The sequence below is a fragment of the Contarinia nasturtii genome, unplaced genomic scaffold, assembly GCF_009176525.2.
Source record: "Contarinia nasturtii isolate CC-2019 unplaced genomic scaffold, AAFC_CNas_1.1 Cnas_scaffold_187, whole genome shotgun sequence".
Classification (NCBI taxonomy): domain Eukaryota; kingdom Metazoa; phylum Arthropoda; class Insecta; order Diptera; family Cecidomyiidae; genus Contarinia; species Contarinia nasturtii.
In genome coordinates this window covers 2,268,438-2,293,705 of record NW_022197544.1, presented here as the reverse complement: position 1 = coordinate 2,293,705, position 25,268 = coordinate 2,268,438, and the positions used below count along the sequence as shown (strand labels likewise).

The 25,268-nt window shown below is 33.0% G+C and overlaps 2 protein-coding genes across 8 annotated transcripts; both read left to right on the top strand.

Moving 5' to 3' along the window:
- The first annotated feature begins 342 nt into the window (after positions 1–342).
- LOC116336656 (lysine-specific demethylase lid) lies at positions 343–13,216 on the top strand. 5 transcript variants are annotated; one of them, XM_031760648.1, is made up of 11 exons: positions 343–481; positions 793–961; positions 4,754–5,541; positions 5,617–5,994; positions 6,115–7,204; positions 7,293–7,543; positions 7,660–10,125; positions 10,205–10,335; positions 10,483–10,868; positions 10,938–11,362; positions 11,466–13,216. In XM_031760648.1, exons 3-11 carry the CDS (start codon positions 5,137–5,139, stop codon positions 11,586–11,588), a joined length of 5,655 nt encoding a protein of 1,884 aa, XP_031616508.1. In that variant the 5' UTR covers positions 343–481; positions 793–961; positions 4,754–5,136; the 3' UTR covers positions 11,589–13,216. The 5 variants fall into 5 exon arrangements, with proteins under 5 accessions (XP_031616508.1, XP_031616511.1, XP_031616507.1 ...); XM_031760651.1 differs by having other exon boundaries at positions 343–507; XM_031760647.1 differs by having other exon boundaries at positions 343–510.
- A 1,141-nt stretch (positions 13,217–14,357) lies between these two features.
- LOC116351994 (KH domain-containing, RNA-binding, signal transduction-associated protein 2) lies at positions 14,358–25,081 on the top strand. Of its 3 annotated transcripts, XR_004202244.1 has the most exons (7): positions 14,885–15,107; positions 15,413–15,537; positions 15,745–15,861; positions 16,082–16,365; positions 16,458–16,750; positions 23,104–23,459; positions 23,532–25,081. XR_004202244.1 is itself a non-coding variant. In XM_031784160.1 (6 exons), exons 1-6 carry the CDS (start codon positions 14,885–14,887, stop codon positions 20,357–20,359), a joined length of 1,215 nt encoding a protein of 404 aa, XP_031640020.1. In that variant the 5' UTR covers positions 14,358–14,884; the 3' UTR covers positions 20,360–22,260. The 3 variants fall into 3 exon arrangements, 2 of the variants coding, with proteins under 2 accessions (XP_031640020.1, XP_031640021.1); XM_031784160.1 differs by lacking the exons at positions 23,104–23,459; positions 23,532–25,081 and adding an exon at positions 20,187–22,260 and having other exon boundaries at positions 14,358–15,107; XM_031784161.1 differs by lacking the exons at positions 23,104–23,459; positions 23,532–25,081 and adding an exon at positions 19,216–19,581.
- The last annotated feature ends 187 nt before the right edge of the window (positions 25,082–25,268 follow it).

Below are 25,268 nucleotides of genomic sequence, written 5' to 3'. Positions count from 1 at the left end.
GTGAATAAAAGCGTTTTGAAATAATTGCCTGTTTTAACAGCGCCGCCATTATTTATACCTTATTTTCATCAACATCATGCAATTTGACAAAAAAGAAACCCACAATAGAAAAGTATACTACACTATCAAATCATATTTTGTATGACATGGACTCAATATAACATTCAAACAGAATAAGAAGCTCGTATGTGCATGTGTGGATGGATGTGTTTATGTATGTGTACGAGTGTTGCTTACACTTTTTAGTACCAATATACTCACACACGGCGATTTGAGTGATTTGTATGTCGTTTTTTTTTTGCTGTTGCTGCTGTTGCCTCCTCTTATTCTCGCATTTTATTTCATATTCAAGTTTATATTTCTTGGCTTTCGTTAGTTTTCACGCGAAGCGAATCACATTTATGTATACGTTGGTTTGGATTGAGCGTATGTGTGCGCCAGTGTGTATTATTCGTGTATTTGCAACAGCAAACGAAATCAAGTAACAGAGCAACACAAATCTATTTTGTAGTAATTAATTTCATTCGTTAATAAGATAAAAAAAAATATATATTATTAAATTCAAAATCAGTTTGATTGGGCGAGATATCGTTTGTTTCTTGTGCTCATTAGAAAACACTCGGAATAGAAAATTTACAAAAAAAAAAAAAAATCACAACAAATTCGAAGTCACGGTGTGACTCTTTTTTCCTGTGAATTTTATGTGTTAAACTATATTTTTGATTTGACTTGGGAATTTTTCGTTAATTTTTTTTTTTATTTTTTTTTTATTTTGCTCGTGCTCCCAAACAGAGAAAAACGCTGAGAACACGAAAAACAACAAATGAAACAATAATAATAATTCCAACAACATTAGCAGCTGCATTATAATAACCCGAAGCAAGTGATTTTCAATTGGCCCAACAATTTAATAGTGTGAAGAGTAAAGAGCATTCAACAGAAAAAAATATAAATAACAAATGTAAATACGATTCTTTTTTTAATTCAAAATTTTTCATTGAAAATATTACAAATTGTGCAGACCAGATTGAATGAATAATCCACAAAAAAAATTGGTGTATGAAAAAGAAAGAATTTTTTTTTATTGTGATTGAAATGAAAATTCGTGTGTGTGTGTATGATTGAAAGTGCAAAAAAGCAGCGAGAAAGATGAATTTGCCATGAAAAATGATTGTGAAATATGTGGTGGAAAATTGAGTGCATTTTTTTTTTTTGTATGCTCAATATCTACATATTTCATAATATTTCACTATGAAATCGACATAGAAATTGTCCAACCTCATGTTTGCAATGTGGTTGAGAAACAGGCATAAAATCACAAAAAAATTCAAAAAAAAATCGCATTGATTCATCCAAATATATGGTTCCTTTAGTTTTGTATGATTTCGTCGCAAATTACTAAATAAATTGCATATGTGTTTTATTCTAATTTACACCTGATAAACTTTTCTGATAGGAATTTTCGGACCAAATGTCAACCGAATCCATTTCGTATCCGTCATTCGTTTTATTGTTTCGTTTGTGTATGCATTTATTGATTTCAATTGTTTCGGTGCATATCAATTTTGTACAAAACTATAATAGTGATGAAAGTTTTGACTTGCATTATAAATTCAATTTTAAATCATAGTGTACTCATACAGCGCAACACACTCTTTTCAATACATATAGTCAAAGCCTCCTTGAAACCGTTTACTCCGAAATAAAAAAAAAGAGTTTTTTCGTCGTTCTCCAAATTTCGAATTTATTTGCCGAGAGTGCGTTATATGTTTGGAAAATAGTCGATCATCCATAGTTCGTTTTTGGCAGTCGAAAAAAAACTCATGGAACTCATGAAGATGGGCCATTACTATACGTGCATATAATTGAACTCCAACTGTTAAGTGCTACGGTTGCCGTCATTTGGTAAAAAAAAGATGCCTCTCTATGTTTTATTCGAGCAAACGAACAAACGAGCAAGTGATGATGGTGGTGTGCAATTGTATGTGTGCGCGTGTTTGAATGTATGCCTGTGTGTGTGTGTTTGTGTGTTTGTGTGAGTCTGTTTTAGAGAATAACGAAAAAGCTGGATGATTGTATGGGTGTGTGTATGCGTGTGTGTGCACTAGTGACTGTGCTTTACTAGTGCAGCCTTTTCAGTGAACTGCGATTGTATGCGTTCCACACCAAACGATATGCTAGCACACATAGACCTCTATATAGTATCGAGTATAAAGTAGATTGTGTGTACGTGCAAAATAAGATCTTAGTTATGAAATGTAGGAAATCGGCCGAACAGAAACAACGAAACGAAAAGTATAGAGAAAGAGAGAAATAATATTTAAAAAAAAAAACGAATCAAGAAACGAAGTGAATAAACGCAACAAAATAAATAAATAGGATAATTTTTCCCGTTTTTCTTGAACTCGGTTCGGTTTTTTTATTTTAATTTGTTTTTCGTAAACGGTTTTATTTTTTACCTCGTCAATAACTAAAGATTCTTGATCGCCTCACAATCGCGATTTTCCGCTGCACTTTTTTTCTGTTTCAGTTTGTTGACTCGATAATAAATATTTCTGCCTCTTTTTTTGAAATTCGGTTCGGTGGAATCAGTTCTGTTTGTTTGCCAGAAATATAAAAAGTGAAAAGTTGCCACATTGAAGACGAGAGAAAGATAGAACAGAAAAACAACAACCGATTTAAAAAAGAAATAAATTCGGTATGCAAATAAGCGATGCAATATTATTTGCAATGTTTCTCCATTTTCATTTTGTAAATTGTGTGGTGGCAAAAATTATATATATATATATTATTTTTTTCTCGCTTCTTAGAGGTTGTGTGTGTGTGTTTGTATGTTCGTTTGGATATGGCTTTTGTCGATTCAGCGGATGATTGTGATTGATCAGAAATTCAAGTGTTCATTTGGAATCGTGTTTGCTACCATTATTTATTATTCAAGAGCTTGGTTATGTTTTCTTTGTTATCTTTACGTTTCTCGATAAAGTGAACGTGAGAATATTCTACAAAACAATATGAAAATGAATTGAAATGAGACAGTGTAAGGGACAGAGGAAGAGAGAGAGTGTGTGTGTGTGAAAACGGAAAAATTCTAATTGAAAATCATTTCTTCTTGTTTTAATATCGTCCAGATAATATAGCGCATCGAAACCATATGTGTGCAATGGTCAAAATATGTGAAAACTTGTGCATTTATTCGAGAAAACAATGAACAAAAAATGCAGATTCATGTGTCGTAAATTTAGACAGCCAGCCATTGTGCATTTGTTCGCCTCCTCGTAGACAAACAAACTTGTATGGTGGACGATACCATTCCATGTATATATTATTGTGTGTTATTGTTGTTATTACTATTATTTTTTTGTATTTACCCTCGTTCAAACTTACTGGTTTGCTTCAAACATTTTCCGATCTCGTTTCCAAACAAAACGTTCTCGCTCTCTCGCCACAACTTGCACTTCGACAGACTCTGTTTTTTGTCACTCTCTCTCTCTTTCTTCAATTTGTATTTTCTGTTCAACTTGAGAGGTGTTCATGATTTTCAATTGGTTGATGGAACCGATATAATAGCAACAACAAACATTGTAAAAATTTCGTTTTTGAATGCATAGTGCACTTAATATTAATTACAACGGTTACGACATCCATTGTCATTTTATGCGTTTACGTATGTGTGAGTGAGAGTTACTTGATGTTGAATTCATTTTTATATATTTTTTTTTCTTTTCTCTCTCTGTCTCCCAAAGTTTCGAAGTGAGAGCGTATTTTTTACTATGTCGCGCGATATGATTGGTATTGTTTTCAATTTGTCACTTCCAATTATTATGCATTAAAAGACAGAAGAAACAAAATCCAAACATTGATTCAAATTTGATATTATAAACGAGCATATGCACCCCAGTGTATAGACCAACAGGGAGAGAAAACATGGCGATTTATGCATAAAATGTTAGATTGTGGGCGAAGGTGGCGCAAATACTCAGGACGCGACAAAGAAAAGGCTGACATTTTTCTGTATAGGCATATCAAATGAAAATAAATTCAATTCTTGTGAATCTTCTTACGCATTTCACTTTGAATTGCATCATTCGATGTTTTACCATTTGTATGTGTGTAAAACACTGAAATATTTGGCAGCATAGTGTTGGAAATGTGTGAAACTTTTTTTTTTGAAATTTAAAAATTCTATCAGTTTTTGATTCGGTGTTTTTTCGAAGAAAAAAAAAATCTTCGAATAAAACAAACATTCAGAGTTATTGTTGAATTTCTGTAAAAATATCTTTGAACTTTATATTCATAAAAAGCATTTTCCAAAAAATTCGACGTCGCTTCATTTATGAACTCTTCTTTTTCGCAGAGATGAAGAAAAACAAAATAAAGATTCTCAAGTGTTAATATGCAAAAACTATTCACATAATTTGTGTTTAACTTAGAGACAACAACACCGTTGAAATTATTTTATTGAACTTCAATTGCCGCTCCCTGTGTCATACACAAATATGCGTTCGATAAAGTTTTAGATTTATGTGTGCAAATTTCCCCATTTTTTCAAAAATATTTTCCCTGTTGATTTGAATAAAACTGTTGCCGTATGAATTGCATTGCGATTGATGTGTATTTTTAAGTGAAACGAAACTGAGCGCTTGTTGATGTTCTGCATAATTTAGTCCGTTTTTTATTTTTATTATTCGAGTTTCATTTCAATTTATATTATAGCGTTAAAAACGATTTTTCTTATTTCCGATTTTTTGTGTAGGCTTTTTTCCATCCTGGAATAGGAAAACAAGACAGATTTCCCTCGATAAAAAATAAATTGTATTGAATTAGATTATGAGAGAAAAACCGATCTTAATGACAGACAAAATGAATAAAATTAAATGACTATTTGGATGCTGTTGCAGCCTTCATTCATGCTAGTTTTTCGTTTGGTTCAGTTTCAACGAAAAACCAAATCCATCAATCGAAACTCATAATAAAGATCAACTCAAACGATTCACACATTTTATTTATATATGAGAAAACGTTCAGCACGAGAACGTAAAAGAGAAAATTCAAATTGGAATTTGTTCAGGAGTGACAAAGAGAAATAGAGAGATAGAAAGAGAACCCTAATAAAACGATACATTATACTAATTGAGAATGCAAATCAATAGCATCGAATCTAATAAATCGACAAAGACTGAACCCATTGAAACCATCGATTTGGATAGCAGTCCCATAAAAAATGACGTGATATCACTTGAAACGGACACAAAACCGACGCCGGTTAATCCACAGTCATCATCAGCATCCGCCTCATCATCATCATCAGCAGCAGCATCAACATCTCAATCGTCATCATCACGTCCACATATAACACAGTCAACGCGTCAATCGCACAGCTCATTTTCCATTATAAAAAATGAGGAGTTCGAATTCGAAGTGCCAGGAGAGGCTCCTACATTTGTTCCAAACGAACAAGAATTTAAGAATCCATTGACTTACATCAGCAAAATTCGACCGATTGCCGAAAAGTATGGCATATGCAAAATTCGACCACCACCGGTACGTAAATTAACAAGCGATCACATTTTAAAACCGATACATTTTATTGAGTTTATCATTTATTGTTGTTTTTAGACTTGGCAACCGCCATTCACAGTCGATGTGGATAAATTGCGATTTACACCTCGAGTACAACGGTTGAATGAACTCGAGGCAAAGACGCGTGTTAAATTGAATTTTCTCGATCAAATTGCAAAATTTTGGGAATTGCAGGGATCTTCATTGAAAATTCCAATGGTTGAACGCAAAGCGCTTGATTTGTATTCATTGCATAGGCTTGTCCAAGAAGAAGGTGGATTGGAGACAACTACGAATGGTCGTAAATGGTCAAAAATTGCATCACGAATGGGATACCCGGTGGGAAAAAGTGTTGGTACAATATTGAAAGGTCATTACGAACGCATTCTATATCCATTTGATGTGTTCACATCTGGTAAAGGTGACGAGCTCAAGGTAAGCGAAAAAAGAAATCGATTTCGAAAAATAAAAAAAATTTAAATAAGAAAAAAAAATAAAGAAGAATATCGGATGGAACAAAACTGTTTCAATTGTTTATATAATTTTGTGTTACAGCCAAAACTTGAATCAGATTCCGATGATCATGATTATAAGCCGCATGGTATTCCATCGCGACAAAATGTAACACCACCAACAGAAACAACAGCCCGACGATCTCAACGCTTTATGGTAAAATCCGAAGTAAAAACCGAAGATGAATGCGACGATGTTGATGTTAAATCACCGAAACGAGTTACCCCACAAAAAAATGGTGATAGTAAAATGAGCGCTTCCGATGTAGCTGCAAATACAGCGGCCACGGCACGAGCTGAACTTCGTCGTTTACAAATCTATGGTGCTGGCCCGAAAATGCCAGGCATCAAAACAAAATCGGGCCAACAATCAAATCAAACAACACCCACAAAATCGAGAATGAATGGTAGCAGTAGTGGTGGTGCTACAAGTGCACGTCATCAACGACAACAAGCAAATCGACAACGCAATCATGCCGATCCATTGGCAAAATACATTTGTCATATTTGTACACGTGGCGATGGCGAAGAGGCAATGCTATTATGTGATGGATGCGATGACAGTTATCACACGTTCTGTTTGATTCCGCCTTTGGCCGATATTCCAAAAGGTGATTGGCGATGCCCAAAATGTGTCGTTGAAGAGGTTAGCAAACCGGTTGAAGCATTTGGTTTTGAACAGGCACAACGTGAATACACGCTACAACAATTTGGCGAAATGGCCGATCAATTTAAAGCTGATTACTTTAATATTCCGGTGCATTTGGTACCAACTGAATTGGTTGAACGTGAATTTTGGCGTATTGTATCGTCAATTGATGAAGATGTTGCCGTTGAATATGGAGCCGATTTGCATACAATGGACCATGGTTCTGGTTTTCCAACAAAAAATTCATTGTATTTATTGCCGGGCGATTTGGAATATGCCGACAGTAGTTGGAACTTAAACAATTTACCATTACTGGAGGAGAGCGTTTTGGGGCACATCAATGCTGACATATCAGGAATGAAAGTACCATGGATGTATGTTGGTATGTGCTTTGCAACATTTTGCTGGCACAACGAAGATCATTGGAGCTATTCAATCAATTATTTACATTGGGGCGAACCAAAAACTTGGTACGGTGTACCTGGTGAGTATAAGAATGAAATACAAGCACAATTCATTTTATGTACCAAATAAATTGACCACATATTCTCGATGTTATTTGATTTTTTCAGGGAGTCAGGCTGAAGCTTTTGAAAATACAATGCGTAGTGCTGCACCGGAATTATTTCAATCACAACCAGATTTATTGCATCAACTTGTCACTATTATGAATCCAAATACACTGATGAATGCTGGCGTACCAGTCTATCGTACTGATCAACATGCCGGCGAATTTGTCATCACATTTCCCCGAGCCTATCATGCTGGCTTCAATCAGGGATACAATTTTGCTGAAGCGGTCAACTTTGCACCAGCTGATTGGGTTAGTTGAATCTCTTTAATTTTTTTGTTTTGTTCCTTGAATTATTGATATACATTGTAGAAATTTTCTAGATTTTAATTATCAAACGTTTCTCCAATATTTTCTTTTCATTTCAGATAAAAATGGGTCGTGAATGCATTAATCACTATTCAAATTTGCGACGATTTTGTGTATTTTCGCATGATGAATTGGTCTGTAAAATGGCATTGGATCCGGATAAATTAAATCTGGGCATTGCAACTGCATGTTATTTAGATATGGCCGAAATGGTCGATACAGAGAAAAAACTACGTAAATGTTTGCTTGAATGGGGCGTAACAAAAGCCGAACGTGAAGCATTCGAATTGATACCAGACGATGAGCGTCAATGTGACGTATGTAAAACCACCTGCTTTTTATCGGCTGTAACATGTACATGCATTAAATCACTGGTTTGCCTTCGTCACTATTCGGAATTGTGTAAATGTGCACCAGAAAAGCATACGCTCAAATATCGATACACACTCGATGAATTGCCGTTGATGTTGCGCAAATTGAAAGTAAAGGCTGAATCATTTGAAACATGGATTACAAAAGTGCGTGATGTACTCGATCCCACCACGCCAACCACAATGACATTAGACGAATTACAAGAATTGGCACAAGAGGCTGAAGATAAAAAATTCCCATCATCGGTGTTGCTTGAGCGCCTCAATTCGGCCGTACTCGAAGCCGAAAAATGTGTTACAGTTATACAACAATTGGATATAAATAAAGTACGAACACGAACAAGAAATTCATCGTGCGAAATAGCCAAATATAAATTGACCATCGAGGAATTGGATATGTTTGTACAGGAAATTGATAATCTGTGTTGTGTAATCAAAGAGGGAAGTAGCGTACGTGAACTGCAACAAATTGGAAAAGAATTTGCTGAACTTTCAACATATCTATTGAAGGAGCCACTAAATGAAGTCAAAGAATCAAAGGTTGAAAAAATGATCGAGGAGGGCAGCGCACTATGTATTGAATTACAGCAAATGAAACCGTTGAAAGCCTTACTCGATAAAGTGAAATGGTATAATAATGTGCGAGAGTTGCGTGAAGCAGATGAAAAGATTCCATTGAATGTTATCAAAAAATGTTTGCAAGATGGTCATGCGTTGAGTGTGGTGGGTGAAGTAGATGATACATTGGTACAACAAGAGCTACAAGATTTGCAAAGTATTCTGATGGATGTCGAAGAATGGGAAGCCGATTCAAAGAAGTGTTTCGAAAGTGGTACACAGCATGATATACCCGAAATTGAGGAACAATTGAATCGAGCCAATTCCATTGAAGGTGAACTACCATCACAAGCAACACTTGAAGATGCATTACGCAAGGCCAAAGAATGGTTGGCAACCGTTGAAATTCTACAGGCAAACGAAAATTATCCGTATTTCCATACATTGGAGAATGTTGTGAATCGTGGCAAAAATATTCCATTCCAATTGGAAGAACTGAAACGCATGGAAGAACATTTGACCAGTGCCCGTGGATGGAAACAAAAAACAAGCCGAACATTTTTGAAACGAAACAGTTTTTTGGAATTACTTGAAGTATTATCGCCGCGTGCAAAGCCAATTATGCTAGTATCGAATGTTGGTAGTTCAGCTGAAAAATTGGGCAGCACCGCATCAAAATCGTGCGCCATTTATGATGAAAAACAATTCACCGAAGACATGGGACCCGCTCAAATGGTGGTCGCATTCAAAAATGCCGAAGAAAAAGAACTTAGTGATATGCGTGAATTGCGTGAAACCAATCAGAATAAAAATCCAGAAAAGGAGAAATATTGCGTATGTCATCAACCGTTCAGCGGAGTTATGTACAAATGTCAATTGTGCCTCGATTGGTTCCATGCGGGCTGTGTAAGAAATTATCCAAATACCTGTACAAGTAATTCGGCAAATAATACACCCACCAAACAGAATCGTAATGCAACTGCATTGAATCAACTATCAAATGCATCGCTGACACCGATAAATGGACGTGCTCGGGATCGTGAACCAAAATATCTGTGCGAATCATGTCAACGATCGAAACGACCCCGTCTGGAAACAATTTTAACGCTACTTGTATCACTGCAAAAGCTACCGATTCGGTTGCCCGAAGGTGAAGCACTACAATGCCTTACCGAACGTGCAATGAATTGGCAAGATCGGGCACGACAAATACTTGAAACAACCGAAGTTGTAAATGCACTTGCCATTATACAAAAACAACAGAGTCTTGCCGAATCGAAGGGTGATGCGAACGAACAAAGGGATGTTGAACATGCATACTCGGTACCAATGGATATACTGCCAAATTCAACATCGTCCGCGATGCCAATACAAAAATCAACACCAAACACAGCACAAAATTCCGCCAGCAAATCAACAACTGGCCCAGTGATTCAACTACAAAAGGCCACTACGGATAAAATCGATGAGCTGATGATGGAAGGTGATCTCCTAGAAGTGTCTTTAGATGAAACACAATATCTGTGGCGATTATTGAACGCCTCAAAACCTGACATTACCGATTTGGCTTTAATACGTTCCAAATATAACATAATGGTAAGTTGATTTGAATAGAAGCAAAGATTTCTATCCAAATGACATTTTAATAATTTCAATTTCGTTCACCATTTTGTAGCCTCAAGTGAATGAAGCTCTAGTCAGTAATATTAGAAAACGGCATTCAGATGAACACCAAAATGATGCCTTCCTGAAAAAGTCAAGAGTTCGCATCATGCGCCCTGGTAACTATCAGTCACTTGATCAAAGGTTAGTGTGTTTTGTTTTTTGCTTTTTGTTTTTTGTTGCAAATTCACCATGAAAAGTGAAAACAATGAGTACTTTCTTTTTCCCCTTGAATCTTGATGATCTTAAATATGTGTCTGTTTTATTTTTTGTATGCGCATGCGTATATAGACTAACACGGCAACGGTTATCAGATGACGATGATGATAATGACGACGATGAAGACATGGAGGATATAGCAAACTTTGAAAATGAATTGTCACGCAACGATGAAATTGCTGATAATAAGGCACCCGCACAAAAGCCAAAACGAGGTCGTAAAATGACAATGACAACAAAAGACACCGACGCAATGTGCACGACAATTGAAGAAAGTACGACGATACTAAATGACAATGCTCAATTAAATTTGAGCGCTAAAAAAAAGAAACGTGGTCGTAAAAGTGTCACCAATCAATCGTCAAATACAAAAACCGATGACGGTAGAAACGTTGTGACCGCATCAACATCGGATGAAGATGAAGAATGCAGTTTTGCCAATTGCATTCGACCGACAGGTAATGACAGCCTTTATTTATTTTTATTTTTCACATTTCAACAATGTATGATTTTAAATTGCAATATAGGTCGTGAAGTTGATTGGGTGCAATGTGATGGTGGCTGCAACGAATGGTTCCATATGCTATGCGTTGGTTTGGTGAAAAGCCAAATGAAACCGGATGATGAATTCATTTGTAAAAAATGTAAGAGTAAAAAGACAAATCCTGCCACCCCAAATAGTTCAAATGTAAGCAGTGCAACAAAAAAGCTAAAATCACAAGGACTGAATGGAAACAGTAGTGGGACGATAGCAGCAAATGGTAATGGTACAACTGGCGCTAAAAAGCGATTAACACGATCAAAAGAGGATAGCAATAATCGTGAAAAATCAACCGTTACAAATACAAATGAAAATTCGGTGGATAATTCAAAAGAGAATGAGCCCAGACCAAATAATAGCACTAAAAGTGACAAAAGCGATAGTCAATCGATAAGCACATCACGACCAAAGGTAACCGAAAAAACAAACTAAACGAGATAATCGATATAACAATCACATCAAATGACATCGAATATGTATGATTCAACACTGATGGAATCATTGAGAATTTTAGGTGAAGAAAACTAAAAAAGGTGTACTAGGGAAAATGGGCAATGAATCGACCAAAATTACACATGCAAATAGAAAGAAAAAAAAAGAAAAATTCAAAACAAAGAGAGGAAGAGACAGAGAATGAGAAAGAGAGAGAGAGAGAGAGAGAGAGAGAGAGCAAAGAAAAACAAAACTATTTATTACATGAAATAATATGTGCCTGTTGCTGCTTAGTCAAAATGGACAGTGAGCTATATAGCTCATCGTATAATATTTCAATAGTTGAACGTTCTCGTCGCCGTCGTAATCATCAATCATTTTCATCATTATCATCGTCACATGAGTGATGAGGCCAGGCAAACAAAACAAAATTACTTACTAGAATTTGTAGAACATTGAAAATTTACAATTGTAAAAAAACTTTCATAGCAAATTTGTTTAGCTTTTTATTGTACGAAGAAAAAAAAATTGCAGAATAGTATCAAGATGAACAGACATCAAAAAAATGAACACAAGACAAAATTTCACATATTTAATTTAAATAGAAATCAAAGAATTTTACACAACCTATATATATAAATATATGTACACATTATACAAACACACTCACACACTCATACAACAACACCCCACTATAGATTAATTTTGGAGAAGAAAAAAAATAGTGTGTGCGAGAGATACAGAGGATGTAATATGGGGAGAGATCGAATTTACATTAAGACAACAAAGCCGAGAGAAATCATTTATTGGACATTTCAAAGAAATATATCCCAAAAAGCGTATATGAAAAGGGGAAGTGATTCTTTAAACAATTGTATTATAAGAAAGGAGATGCCTTGTAGGCTTATCACACAATCGGACTATAACGTTCTAGCAATTTTTTTTTGTTTTTGTTTTTAAGAAAATGAATTCTGAATGAGCAAAGAGATTCTTTTATCCTTTATTCAAAACATCATTACGCTCAACTTCTTGGTGACATTTTCACTATACATTCATTTGAATAGATATGGCAAATGTGTACGCATCCATATTGTTCGTTAGAATTGTATTTTTTATCACACTTTTACTCCAAAACCAATTTTTTTTTAAACAGACAAATTAACTGTCTTCTAGGGAGAATAAAAAAATCTCACGACGCTCTAAGAATTGTTCACGTAAAAATCAAACGATGTAAGAGAATAGCGGCGACACGAAATTATTTTTTTAGAAATGAATGAAAATATAAAGTATGTGAAATTAACAAAAGAAATTGGTAATTTTGCAAAGAAATAACAAATTGACAAATTATATAAAATTAATAACGCCCAATAGGTGTGTTTAGTAAGAGGAAAAAAAAAGAAATCAATACCCCATTTGTATATAATTCGATACGAATAATTTTTCATTTGTCTATCATTTTGCTCCCCATTATTCGATTTATTGTGATTTGTTTTGTAACCTTTTTTTTTCTCGTAGCTTTTTTCCTACATATTTCTATTTTATTTTATTTTTCCGTGTTCGCTGAGGTTGGTGACGAGTATCGAATGATACATATTCAAAACAAAAAGAATAAATAAATAATTCTCAAACACACACATATACACATTTACACATCTCACAGAGACAAATGCAGCAGAATACACAGTCCCCCCCCCATACAACAAACAAACACTAGCATTATATATAGAAATTATTTAAAACGAATGAAGTATTTTATGTATATTTTAAGGGAAGATTCATAACTTATGTATAATAAAATGATGGAAATAAATTTCAACAACAACAAAAAATTTATCCTGATGACATTTTTCTTTAGCACTTTTTTTGGCATATTTGAACAATTTAGGCATGAGTTCAATTTAGTGAAGGTAGTTTATCAACATCAGTCTCTTTTCAATAAATGCGTGGATGAAGATTTCACGAAAAAAAAACCGAACGAATGCTTATAAATCAGAAATTCCTTTTGATAAATCATTCGGGAAATATTTCTGGTTCTTGAATGCATGCATAGATTTGAAGTTACCTATCCTACTTTTATGTATACTATTTTCCGCATACCATTTTTTTTTAATTCAACATATATTTCTGGGTTATATTAAATGATATAAAAGATTAAGTGAAAAATATGTATTATTCAGACATTTGGAATGAGAGATTTATTCCAGTTCAAATCTGGAAAATTCAATCAATTAAAACAATTATTCAAAATTCTTTTTTGAAACCTATGATTTGAAAATCGATACATATTGACATGTTCGAAAAAGAATCAATGTTCCCCAACGTTACCGTCGATTCTGTTCACTTTGCTTTGTCGTGTATATTTAAAAAAAAGTTAAAAAAGCCGCTTTCAAAAAAAAAGTCTACGCTAATAAAAGGACAAAAAATCTACACAAACACGTACTTTAACCTATACACACCAAAAATAAATCAATAATTTATGATAATGCATTGATTCATATTTCTATTGAATATATCGAGAAGAGAGTATGTAATTCAGTAATGTCTGAATAAAAACATACTCTCCTCTCGATATTTTCAATAGATTTTATTATTTTCGGTGATGGCACCAAATCAAATCATTATAAATTAAAAATGTAAATATATTCTGTTCGGTAATTCAAAGCGATGATATTTTTGTTCAGCGCCATCTATGTGTCAATTGAAAAAGTGGAATTCTTCATACTTTTCTCAAGTAAAATATAAATTAAGCAAATTAATTAAATAAAAAGATGTTTAAAATATAATCTCGATTGAAAAGAAATTAAAAGTGTGCTTCAAATGAATAAGCTATAAATTACCGTGCTTATGATTGAGTATTTAGTGTAGATTTTTACACATCGTTGCAACACTGAATTGATTACCGCTGTCGAAATGTCATGCGATTGTATAAGCGAAGACGCATTTAAGTACACATATCTTCGATACAAATGCAATGGAGAGAATCATTACAATAGAACGCGCCGCTGTACGCAGACATATTTATTTTATTAGGTTTTTTATATTATTGTAGTATTTTCAGCATACAAAACGAGAGACAAACTATATACACGGAAATAGGGCGAACATTTTAAATTGCCATACAAATTAAGTAACATTTAAAGAACAGTGTGCTAATATTAAATAGAAGTAGTTAGTTTATTTAATTGGGCGATAGTTCCGAAAAATTGAAAAGCAAAAGTGAACAGAAAGAGAGAGAGTGAGAGAGAGAGAGAGAGAGAGAGTGTGTGCAAGAAAACGAACGACCGACAGAAAAAAGAAGAAGAAGAAATACGGCAACGATTTGACATATTAAAAGTAGAAGAGAATAGAGAAAAAACATACGCTCACAAAGGAGAGTGCCTATCCGATTTAAACATTTTTTGTGTGGTCAATCGGTTTGAAATAAACGCTACAAACACGGCAGGAAAAAAACACATCAAGTCAGAGAAAACAGAACGGCGAAAAACCGAAGATTCTGACAACATGGCCGAGTACGAGGGAAACGGTGATTTTAATTATAGTGGCGATGGATCAAGTGATTTTAAGAGGCGTGACAACAATGCGACCACATCGAATAAATCGGATGATGAGGCGGAAGAGAATGTCCAATTGCCCGAAAAAGTCAATGAATACATTCGTGAATTACTCAATGAAAAGATGAGTATGGACCATAAATATCCACATGCTGAAAAACTACTCGAAGCTGGTTAGTTACATTCATTTCTCTTCTCGTTTCTGGCAAATCAATCAATTGTAATCAGTGTTTTGTTCAGATAACGAAATTCTATCTAGCAAAATAATAGATGATTTCGTCATTTGGATAACAAACAGCTAATATATATTTTAAAATATCTTATGAGATAATTAATAAATGCAAAACATAAACATTTGTAATTGGCCGTGTGATAGTTGCAAGAACTTGTGACATTATGACATTTCGACAAATTGATTGATTCAATTCTTTCTTATTATTATCATTATTAATGGGCAATTTTCAATCATTTCCATTAGAAATTGCGAAGGTCCAACAAAGCGGTCGGATTCCACAACGTGATCAAAAGTATGTAGATATTTACCGCGAAAAGCAGATTCGAGTCACTGTTAAGGTTCTAGTACCGGTGAAGGAACATCCTAAAGTAAGTGTATGAATCGCTTGCAGTTTTTCTTGCAAAAATTTCACACTTTTATTTCAAATCAAACCTATTCAACTGGTTTTTATTTGGTAGTTCTCACGATGTACATTTTTTTTAATTATGATTCTTTGCTCGCCCTTTTTATTCAATGTTCCGTCGTTTGTGTAATGCTATTCGTATGCAAATGAAATCCCATTCACATTGAACCAGTTCAATTTTGTTGGCAAGTTACTTGGTCCAAAAGGTAATTCAATGAAAAGACTGCAAGAAGAGACAATGTGTAAAATGGCTGTATTGGGTCGAGGATCGATGAAGGATCGCAAAAAGGTATGTCATTTAGCCATTTATGATTCATGAATAAGTCGTATGGTATCGAAATTGCATGTGTATGTCAACATCAACCAAACTATGGAACATATGCATATGATGACCACAATTGGACACATAAATTTTATGGTCAAATAAAAATGCATACCATGACACATATACATATTCAATTGCAAAGTAAATGGATTTATTTGATTTTTTTATTTTTGAATAATGATAGGAGGAAGATTTACGGGCTGCCTTAGATCCAAAATATGCTCATTTGAATGATGATTTACATGTAGAGATTTCCGCATTGGCACCACCAGCCGAAGCGCATGCACGGGTTGCATACGCATTGGCCGAAGTGCGAAAATATTTAATACCCGATAGCAATGATGTCATTCGTCAAGAGCAATTGCGTGAATTAATTGCCGATGGAACAATTCCATCAGATGCCGATGATCCAGCTAAATATAAACCACGTGTACCACATATAGCTCGTAACGCATATCCAAGCAGCAGGTAATTTATCTTTTCTCAGTGTGTGTGTGTGTGTTTCGTTAAAAACATTTCAATTGCATCTAAAATTTAACAAAACAAAATCCAACCATCAGAGTTTCAGCAACGACACGTTCACCAGTACCGGCTGGTTCATCGCGTACCGTAATGCCCGCCAAACAGAAAATTTTATCAATATTGGATCGGGCCCGAACCGCTATGGAAGAAACGTATCCAACTTATGAAGATACAATTTATGAGGGTGCGCCGGCCGGTCACTATGATAATTATTCATATGGTCAACATGCACACACATCAGCACCGCGAACGGCACGCTACGAAACGCATGCGGCCGACTACGATGCTGAATATCGACGGGAATACTATCGTGAACCACCAGCTTATGCAGGTAAGCATATACCACCACCCAAAAAAGCTAGACACGATGTCAGTAATTATGATCATTATTACTATTATTGACATTGAGTTCAAACACATTCAAGTTTAAAAACAAACAAACAATCCATTACTTTTGATTGAAAATACAACACCGAAGTTTTGTTTTTGTTGCGACAAAACAAAAAGCAAACCAATTCACGAAATTATAATAAATATACAATTTTGGCTGAGAAGCTAAACATATAAATTCCAACTCCAACGTATCATATTTAAAATAAAAAGAAAATTTTAATTCAAACATACAAGAAATTGTACAAGTACACCATTAAATATATACATTGTATTCGAAATAAAAACAAAAACCGTATTTCAAATGGCCGCCATAACAGACAAATAAAGATCGAACTAAATAAACAACGGTTAGTGCAACTCACATCGGCATTAATTTTTTTTATTTGGTTTTTCATTATTTTCAAAAAGTAATTAAAAGGAAATTTAATGCATATCACAATGTTGCAACAATAAACAAATAAAATATGGTCGAATTAAACTTTAAGCTGTAAATATATAATTTACATGTAGACCGATGGGAAAAGATCTATTATTTTTGCTTTATGTCAGAAAACTATGTTAAACCATGCAGCTAGACATACACTAAACAAATTTTTTTACGTCTATCATAACAGCCCTCCCACTCGCGAAATCTGCACTATTATTCGCGGATAGAAAATACATCAACTATTGAAGCGAGCTGCATGTTTGTTTTATTTTGGAATATGTTTTGTTATTGCTCAAATATTCGTTGGTTAAAATTTCTTCATGTAATTCCGTGTTGTTTACAAAATCTGCACTAATTAATTATGTAAAAAAAACTATCAATTATTTTTTCTGCTTTACGTCTGAAATTTTAAACGTCGATTCTTCATCATAAAATAACACTAAATTTTAAATATCTGCACGTAAAAATGTGTATTTATTTTTTTCTGTGAAAACAAAAATTCAGTTTCTTGTATATGAAAAACTCACTACATGACACATTGAACGCACCCATAATTGGGGGACATTTGAGCTGTCAAACGACTCATATGTGTGATTTCCATATATACGAACATGAATTTTTGTTTTCACAGAAAAAAATAAATACACATTTTTACGTGCAGATATTTATAATTTAGTGTTATTTTATGATAAAGAATCGACGTTTAAAATTTCAGACGTAAAGCAGAAAAAAATAAATAACAAATATTTGAGCAATAACAAAACATATTCCAAAATAAAACAAACATGCAGCTCGCTTTAATAGTTGATGTATTTTCTATCCGCGAATAATAGTGCAGATTTCGCGAGTGGGAGGGCTGTTATGATAGACGTAAAATTATTTGTTTAGTGTATGTCTAGCTGCATGGTTTAATATAGTTTTCTAACATAAAGCAAAAATAATGGATCTTTTCCCATCAGCTCTCGGACTAATGTCACATAAAATATTTAAACAAAAAAAAAATTAGAAATAAACACTCATGTGTTCTAAGCATTACTGCGTATCGCTTGTTTGGAGATAACATTTAAATTGAATGAAAAAAAAAACTTTAAAAATAAACCTCATTCCTATGAATTCGGTGCAAAAAAGCGTGATAGGCTAAAATAAAATCACTTTATAATAATGAAAGAAAAAAATTAATCATTTTTTTTTTAATTTTTATCGAATAATCTCCTATTTGTTCCCTCGGTCATTGTCTCATTCTGGCTTGGAGTAAAATCAAAACTGAATCATTTGTATACCTCGGCTTTGCATCAAAGTGTCGCAGCATGAAGTGACATTGCAATCGAATCAATTGAATGTAGACTTACATGTGGGTTATTCACTCATCGGCTGATCACCGATTTATCTGAATTAATTGAACAACAGAAACCAGAAAGATAAGAATTCTTATCTCAAGGCCCTATGCTCCACTAGGAGTTAAAGGAAATAAAAAAAAAATCACTCATGTGAGTTTTCTCACCGGATTTTTTCATGTTACGACACTTAAATGCATCACATTGCTTCTTTACATCCTTCACAGAAACAAATATTCGAGTACGCTTACTCGCACTTGCGGTGTTAGCAGAGAGTCTACCCCTCAAAATGAGTTACGCGCTGTATTTTACTCTATTTTTTTTGTTAATTTCATCCAAGTGAACGCATCGTAGTGAAAGAAGAGATACATGTGTAGTCATATGTACGTTGAACGCATGCGGCTATTACTACACATGTATTTCTTCTTTCACTATGATGTTGTTCACTTGGATAAAATTAATACCAAAAATAGAGTAAAATAGAGTGCGTAACTCATTTTGAAGGGTAGGCTCTCTGCTAACACCGCAAGTGCGAGTAACCGTACTCGAATATTTGTTTCTGTCTTCCTTAGTGCAATTACAAATCAAAAAATTATTTATTGTTTTCAAATGAGTAAAACTTATGATTTTTAAACAATGCAGCATCAAGACGAACATATAAGCAAAGGCATCATTAAAACGTGCTCAAAATATACCAATCACTAACAATCGTCATTCAAACAAAAAACTCTTCAAAACTCATGCCAACTCAAACGATAAAAGAACTGTTTCAAAATGAAAAAAACCATGTTCATCGATCCCGATTCTGTAAAGCGTTCAACCGTATCTGTCGGCCTTGTGAATGTTTCACCTCTTCGTCACCAACTGAATATTGGAATATTTCCAAAAACACGAAATCACGAAATGACACAAAAGCCAAAAATTGATTTTATTAATTATGTTATATTAATTTGATACAAATTATTTTATTGCAAAAATGATTAAAAACAAAATTTATTTTCAAAATCATTGAGCAGTCGTTTTTTTTTTTGTTATGCCAATTTTTCCATATTTTTGTGTTCAATTCTGTCCACACGCCCCTCAATTTCGTCTACTTTCCTAAACCGAATTTATTTTCCCGTTTACTGAAAATAAATATCAAATAGTTTTTTCTCTTTACAAAAAAAGCACATTTGCTTGATTCGTCCAGGATTTTAGTGCTTCAACGGAGAGCAATTGAGAGAAAAGTTTTTCAACCACTTAATCATCGTTGATAATTTGGTTCACAAACTTTTTTTCATTTTACTCCGTCTAGTATTCTGCTTGTTAGAGGAAAAAATTCGATAAACATTTAAAAAAATGATTTCTAATCAGAGTTTCGTTCTTTGTTCGCCATCAAATCTAAAATCACAACCATCTAATTCGAAACTATTTGAAAAAGTTCGCTGTAAAATCACACAATTATTCGGTAAATGCGTTTAAAAAAACAAATGTATGAATGAAAAAAAAGTTACAAAAATCCCCATCAAACCGAAACCTATTTGAAAACCAAAACAATAATAACACAAGAGAAAACACAAACATAAAAATAAAAGACAATGTTGTAGTGAAATCAAATAATTCATTTAAATCAGCCCATCGTTCAGCGTGGAAATCCAGTAGCTATCACGGTAATGGTAGCTATTCATCATCCGGTCGTCATGAGCACGAGCATGTGTCATCGTCGTCAGCAAAGGCAGCCATACACAGTTCACATTCGCGTGAAAGTCGCTACAGAAATTCACCATACACGCGACCGAAAAACTAAAACCCACACTCAAAACGAAATACCATAAACAAAAATTTAACAAACAAAATGAAATCATTATCAACTCTACTTTACTCTCACGCTCATTGATTTGATATCGATGCAAGGATTCGCTGTGAACACATATTCGATATCAAAACAAAGTATAAAGTGAGAGTGACAACAATACCTAAAGAGAATAATCAATAGAAACCGGACAAAGCAGGATAAATCAAAAACTGCATAGTCTCGGTATAGCAAAACAACTAAACAAAAAATTGTTATCTAAAAAAACTACCTGCTGAGAACTGAAAACTGAGTCTGTTCTCTTTTGCCGATGGATTCGCACAAATGCAGTTTATTAGTTGATTCTAATAAAAACAAATATAAATTGATTATTATCTTTTAACTATTTTGATTTTTTTTTTTTATTTTTTTTTTTCGTTTTCATCTTCATCTTTTCTCTCTGCATAATAACATAAAAAAGCGAGTTGAATTGTATGGAAAATTATAAAATAAAGTTTAACAACAAAGGGAAAAAGAAATCAACAAATAAATAATCTGAAACGATTTTTTTTAATGAATGAATAACCAAATAAAATGGTGGCTATCTATATAAATGGAATTAAATACGAGTCAGTTGATAAAATTCATGTAAAAAAAAAAATGTTTGATTGTAAGTTGAAGATTTGAAATAAAATTGCAACAAATAAAAATACCTAATGTTAAAAATAAACAACATCAAATTCTGAAGATGCTGAAAACCTTGCCGATCACGGCGAACTTCAGATTCAGACCAACCAACGAAGGAACAGAATAAAAAAAACTCAACACATTTAACAACAACTTAAACAAAGCTGAAATCTAAAAAAAAGAAGAAACAAAAAAATTCCTTGGAAAACAAAATTAAATAACTAATATCCTTGTTGTGAAATAAGTGCTTATTTATTCATAATAATAATAATTATAACTACAATATTTTCCATTATAATCCATAGTTTTGATGTAAAACACGAGAATAATCAATTTTATTATCAATAAATAATAAAATACAGTTTTAAAAAAATGGACAAATTACAATTAAATGTAAAAAAAATTACAATAAAATGTGAAACAAAAAAATCTAATGGTTAAATATGTAATTTGGCCCTTTGGATCGATTCCAAATTTGTCCCACCTCAAAAAAGAGGACTCTCTATATTTTTCAGTTTAAATCTATAAAAAAAAACTATTCTCTCCGAATCCGATTCAATTCAATTCAATGATTGGTGTATTAAAAATGTGGAATTTTCAATGGGAATCGTCTCTAAGGGCCTGCTTAGACTTAAGGAGACAGTAAACCACATAAACCAACAACACCAACAATATTTTGCGAAATTGCCAATAAAAAAAATATGTTCGACAATTTCGCCTTATATTCTAGTCATCGCTTTTTGTAGGAACATCCATCATTCGCCAAATTCGTAAAGTGCAAAACAAAACAAAACAAAAGAACAATTCATTTAAATGTTTTTTTTTTTGTATGTATTTAGATTCGAATGAATGATGATTCGATGTGCAAGCAAAAGAAAACTAATATAAATTTAAACACATACAGATACATAAAGCTCCAAAGCAAATCATAAACAAATAATTCAAATAAAACAAAAAAATATTAGAAATCAGACAAATTTATGTATGCAGAACGAAATACAAAATGTCATATAAAAATGAAACAATTACTTGATTTAAACTATATCTGAAGATAATTTTTAAATTAAAATAAAGCGCCACTCGTCAACCATAATAATCAAAAAACAACACAGCAAACAAAAATGATGATGAATAACCAAACCGTAATAACTATAATAACCTACTTAAAAAAATTGTATTTGTGTGAACGAAAGGCAACCAATATAATGAATATATATTCAATAATAAAAACAAACAAAAAAAAAGTTGAAAATATTCAATAAAAAAAAATAAACAACAAACCAAATTCCAAAATAGTTTTCTTTGCTTTCTTTTTATTTTTGCGAAAAAATGTTTATACGTGCGTTCGTTGTAAAATGCAAATTTCAATCAAAACAAAAACGATTTCACAAACAATCAATCAAAAAAGCGTCAAAGTCCTTCGAAAATAGTGCGTAATCCAAAGGTAACTTATATATGTTCAATATAAATCAGCAATAAAATAATATTTTAAAATTAAATGATAATCAATTTTATCGCGTTAACAAGAAAATTCACTTTAATAATGATACTTTTCAGTATTGATCTCAAGGAGTAAACTACGACAGCACTTCTTATATTCCAATTTAGTATCCAAAAAAACTATTTCGTGGCTAGCATACCATCAGTGTTCTGTACAAAAAAAATCACACAGATTGGAGAATTTTTTTTGAAATCGCAGAGTTGTAGTCAGAGACTGTTTCTCTGAGGAGGAGGAATGGTGAGGAGGAAAACACTGAGTGTCCGCCTCCTCAATTGGAAAAAAATTAAACCTCTTTCAACGCGTTCATCCATTTCATTTTTCTCCACAATATTCCTCCTCAGAAGAACCGTTGTAGTTGGTTGTAGTCGAGTGCGTCTTGATTGATCATTCTACATAAAAAAAAACAGCTAAAAATTCAACACTGAAATACACTCGCCAGCAACATTTAGTAAATCGAACGATGAATCGACGGACGGAAAGCTGTTTGAAATTACTCGAACAACTATATTTTATACGTTCCTTTAATGTTTCGGTTTTGATTGTTTTTTTTCTTATTTTTCTTATTACGCAGGTAGCAATGTTAAAAATTGGAAGTAGTGATAGCATATCATGTCCAACTGGAGGGCGCCAAATATGTTGACGATATATTTGTGACCACTTTGAAGACGTTCGAAAGACTCACGGCAATTTAAACGGATTAAAATGGGATCTAAATATAAATAACAAAACAAAAAAATAAGAATGAACGAAAGCGCAAATAGCATTGAATCGAATTGCCTATGCATGAGTTATATAATTTTATTATTTTTTTAATGCACATACACGCAGAAAAATGAATATAACCAAGTACTTTTTAATCATGTATGAAAAATGTCTTCAAACAGACGTTGGATTTATGGAAGCATCGAGCCTTCGCTGACTTTTTGTGTAAGAAAACCACTTGACTTTCTGAATGCTGGGTTAATTAATAATTTCCTTTGATTCATTTAATAATTTCAGATTGAAATGCCCTATTCGTATTGAGACTGTAGCATTTTTGCCGAATACGGCTATGATTGGACTGAAATGAAAGAAATTTTTTAATTGGGGTTTGATTGGAATTAGGTGCTAAATAGCGTTTATATTCGCTATACAAAAAACAAGAAATTCGTTAAAATTTGGAACTAAGTTTAAATCATCGTGTTTTTTTTTTTTGAAACCCTGATACCGTCGAAAAACGGCAAATGAAATATATAAACGCATTGAAACAATGCAAAAAAGATAAAAACATACATTTTGTGAACAGAACAAACAAAAATGAGATAGCATGAACTGTGATATAATTGTTATAAACAGACAACCAATACAATACGAGAACGAATGACACACATACATCACAATAAAAATTGCACTAGGTGACAATGAAACACGGTTGTGTCCATGGTAAAAATATGTTGATTTTTTACAATTTCTTTTTTTTTAGAGAGAGAAAACATACGAACAAATAAAAACGAAACAATTTTTTTAAAAGTAAAACTTAAATTCAAGAATCGGCTATATTTAAATATATTTTTTTTTACAAAAAAATTGGAATTGGAAATTCGAAAACTATTCTTCTTCCAGAATTAAAAAAAGAGAATAAAATGAAAAAAATAAACGTTAAAAGAAGCAAAAATGATTTCCTTTAAAGAAATTCGAATATTCCTTTGAATACAATAAATGCACAATTCAGGTTTCAATAGCGACTGATGTAGAACCTCAATATTTTTTACTGGATCATTTTGATCAATGATGATTCTTATAAAAGCATGTAGTAAAACAAAACGCAAACAATAACAACAATCGTTATGCACTGCAGAAGAAAAAAAAACGAGAGTTAATTTGCAAAATCAATTTAACCAATTCCCGCCAATATTTTCCGCTTCAAATTCTAACCATAAGCAAAACATTTCATGGTCTTTCGTTGGAAATGCATTCTTCAAACAGAATCTTATCATTTTCACTCAAAAGAATCTAACGCTGAATACCAAATATGATATAATATATGAACTAATCCGGACCATAAAAAACTGTTTCGCATGCAATTTATTCATTCAGACGGCAAACAATTACTTAATCTTAATTTGGGATTCCTTTTCGGTGCATTTTTTGTTATGTACTCCACATCTTACCGATCTCATTGAAAAATGAGTAATTTTTATGAATACATCTCATCGAACATATGAAACGGTTTTTTACGGTCCAACATAACAATATAACTGTAACAATTATAACAACAACAATAATAATTATAATAACAATAATAAAATAATTTAAAAATAATCGAGAAATTACACACGCATATTTAAAAAAAGGAGAGCCAACGAGATAAGGCAACAAAGAATATTGATGATAAGCTTGGCTTTCACCAAAAATCGGACTGACACCAAATTAATGCTTGGATTGAATGGCCGATGAAAAACAATGCATGCGATAATATATAATTAATAATAAAACAACGATGTAATATCCAAATAATTTGAAAGAAAAAAAGAATAAATCAACCAAACCATTCTACGAGTAATGTCAAACGGTCTTTGATTTTATTTTCATGCCATTGCAAAATATTGTCAGATTACCTAGAAAGGTATGTATTGTTTAGACGTTTCTGATTATCTATATGGAATATAATGAAGAAGAACATTGGTGTTGACGCCCAGAATTCTGAAGAAGGGTGACGATAAAAGCAAAATGTATCCAGTATAAAAAAGTTAAAAT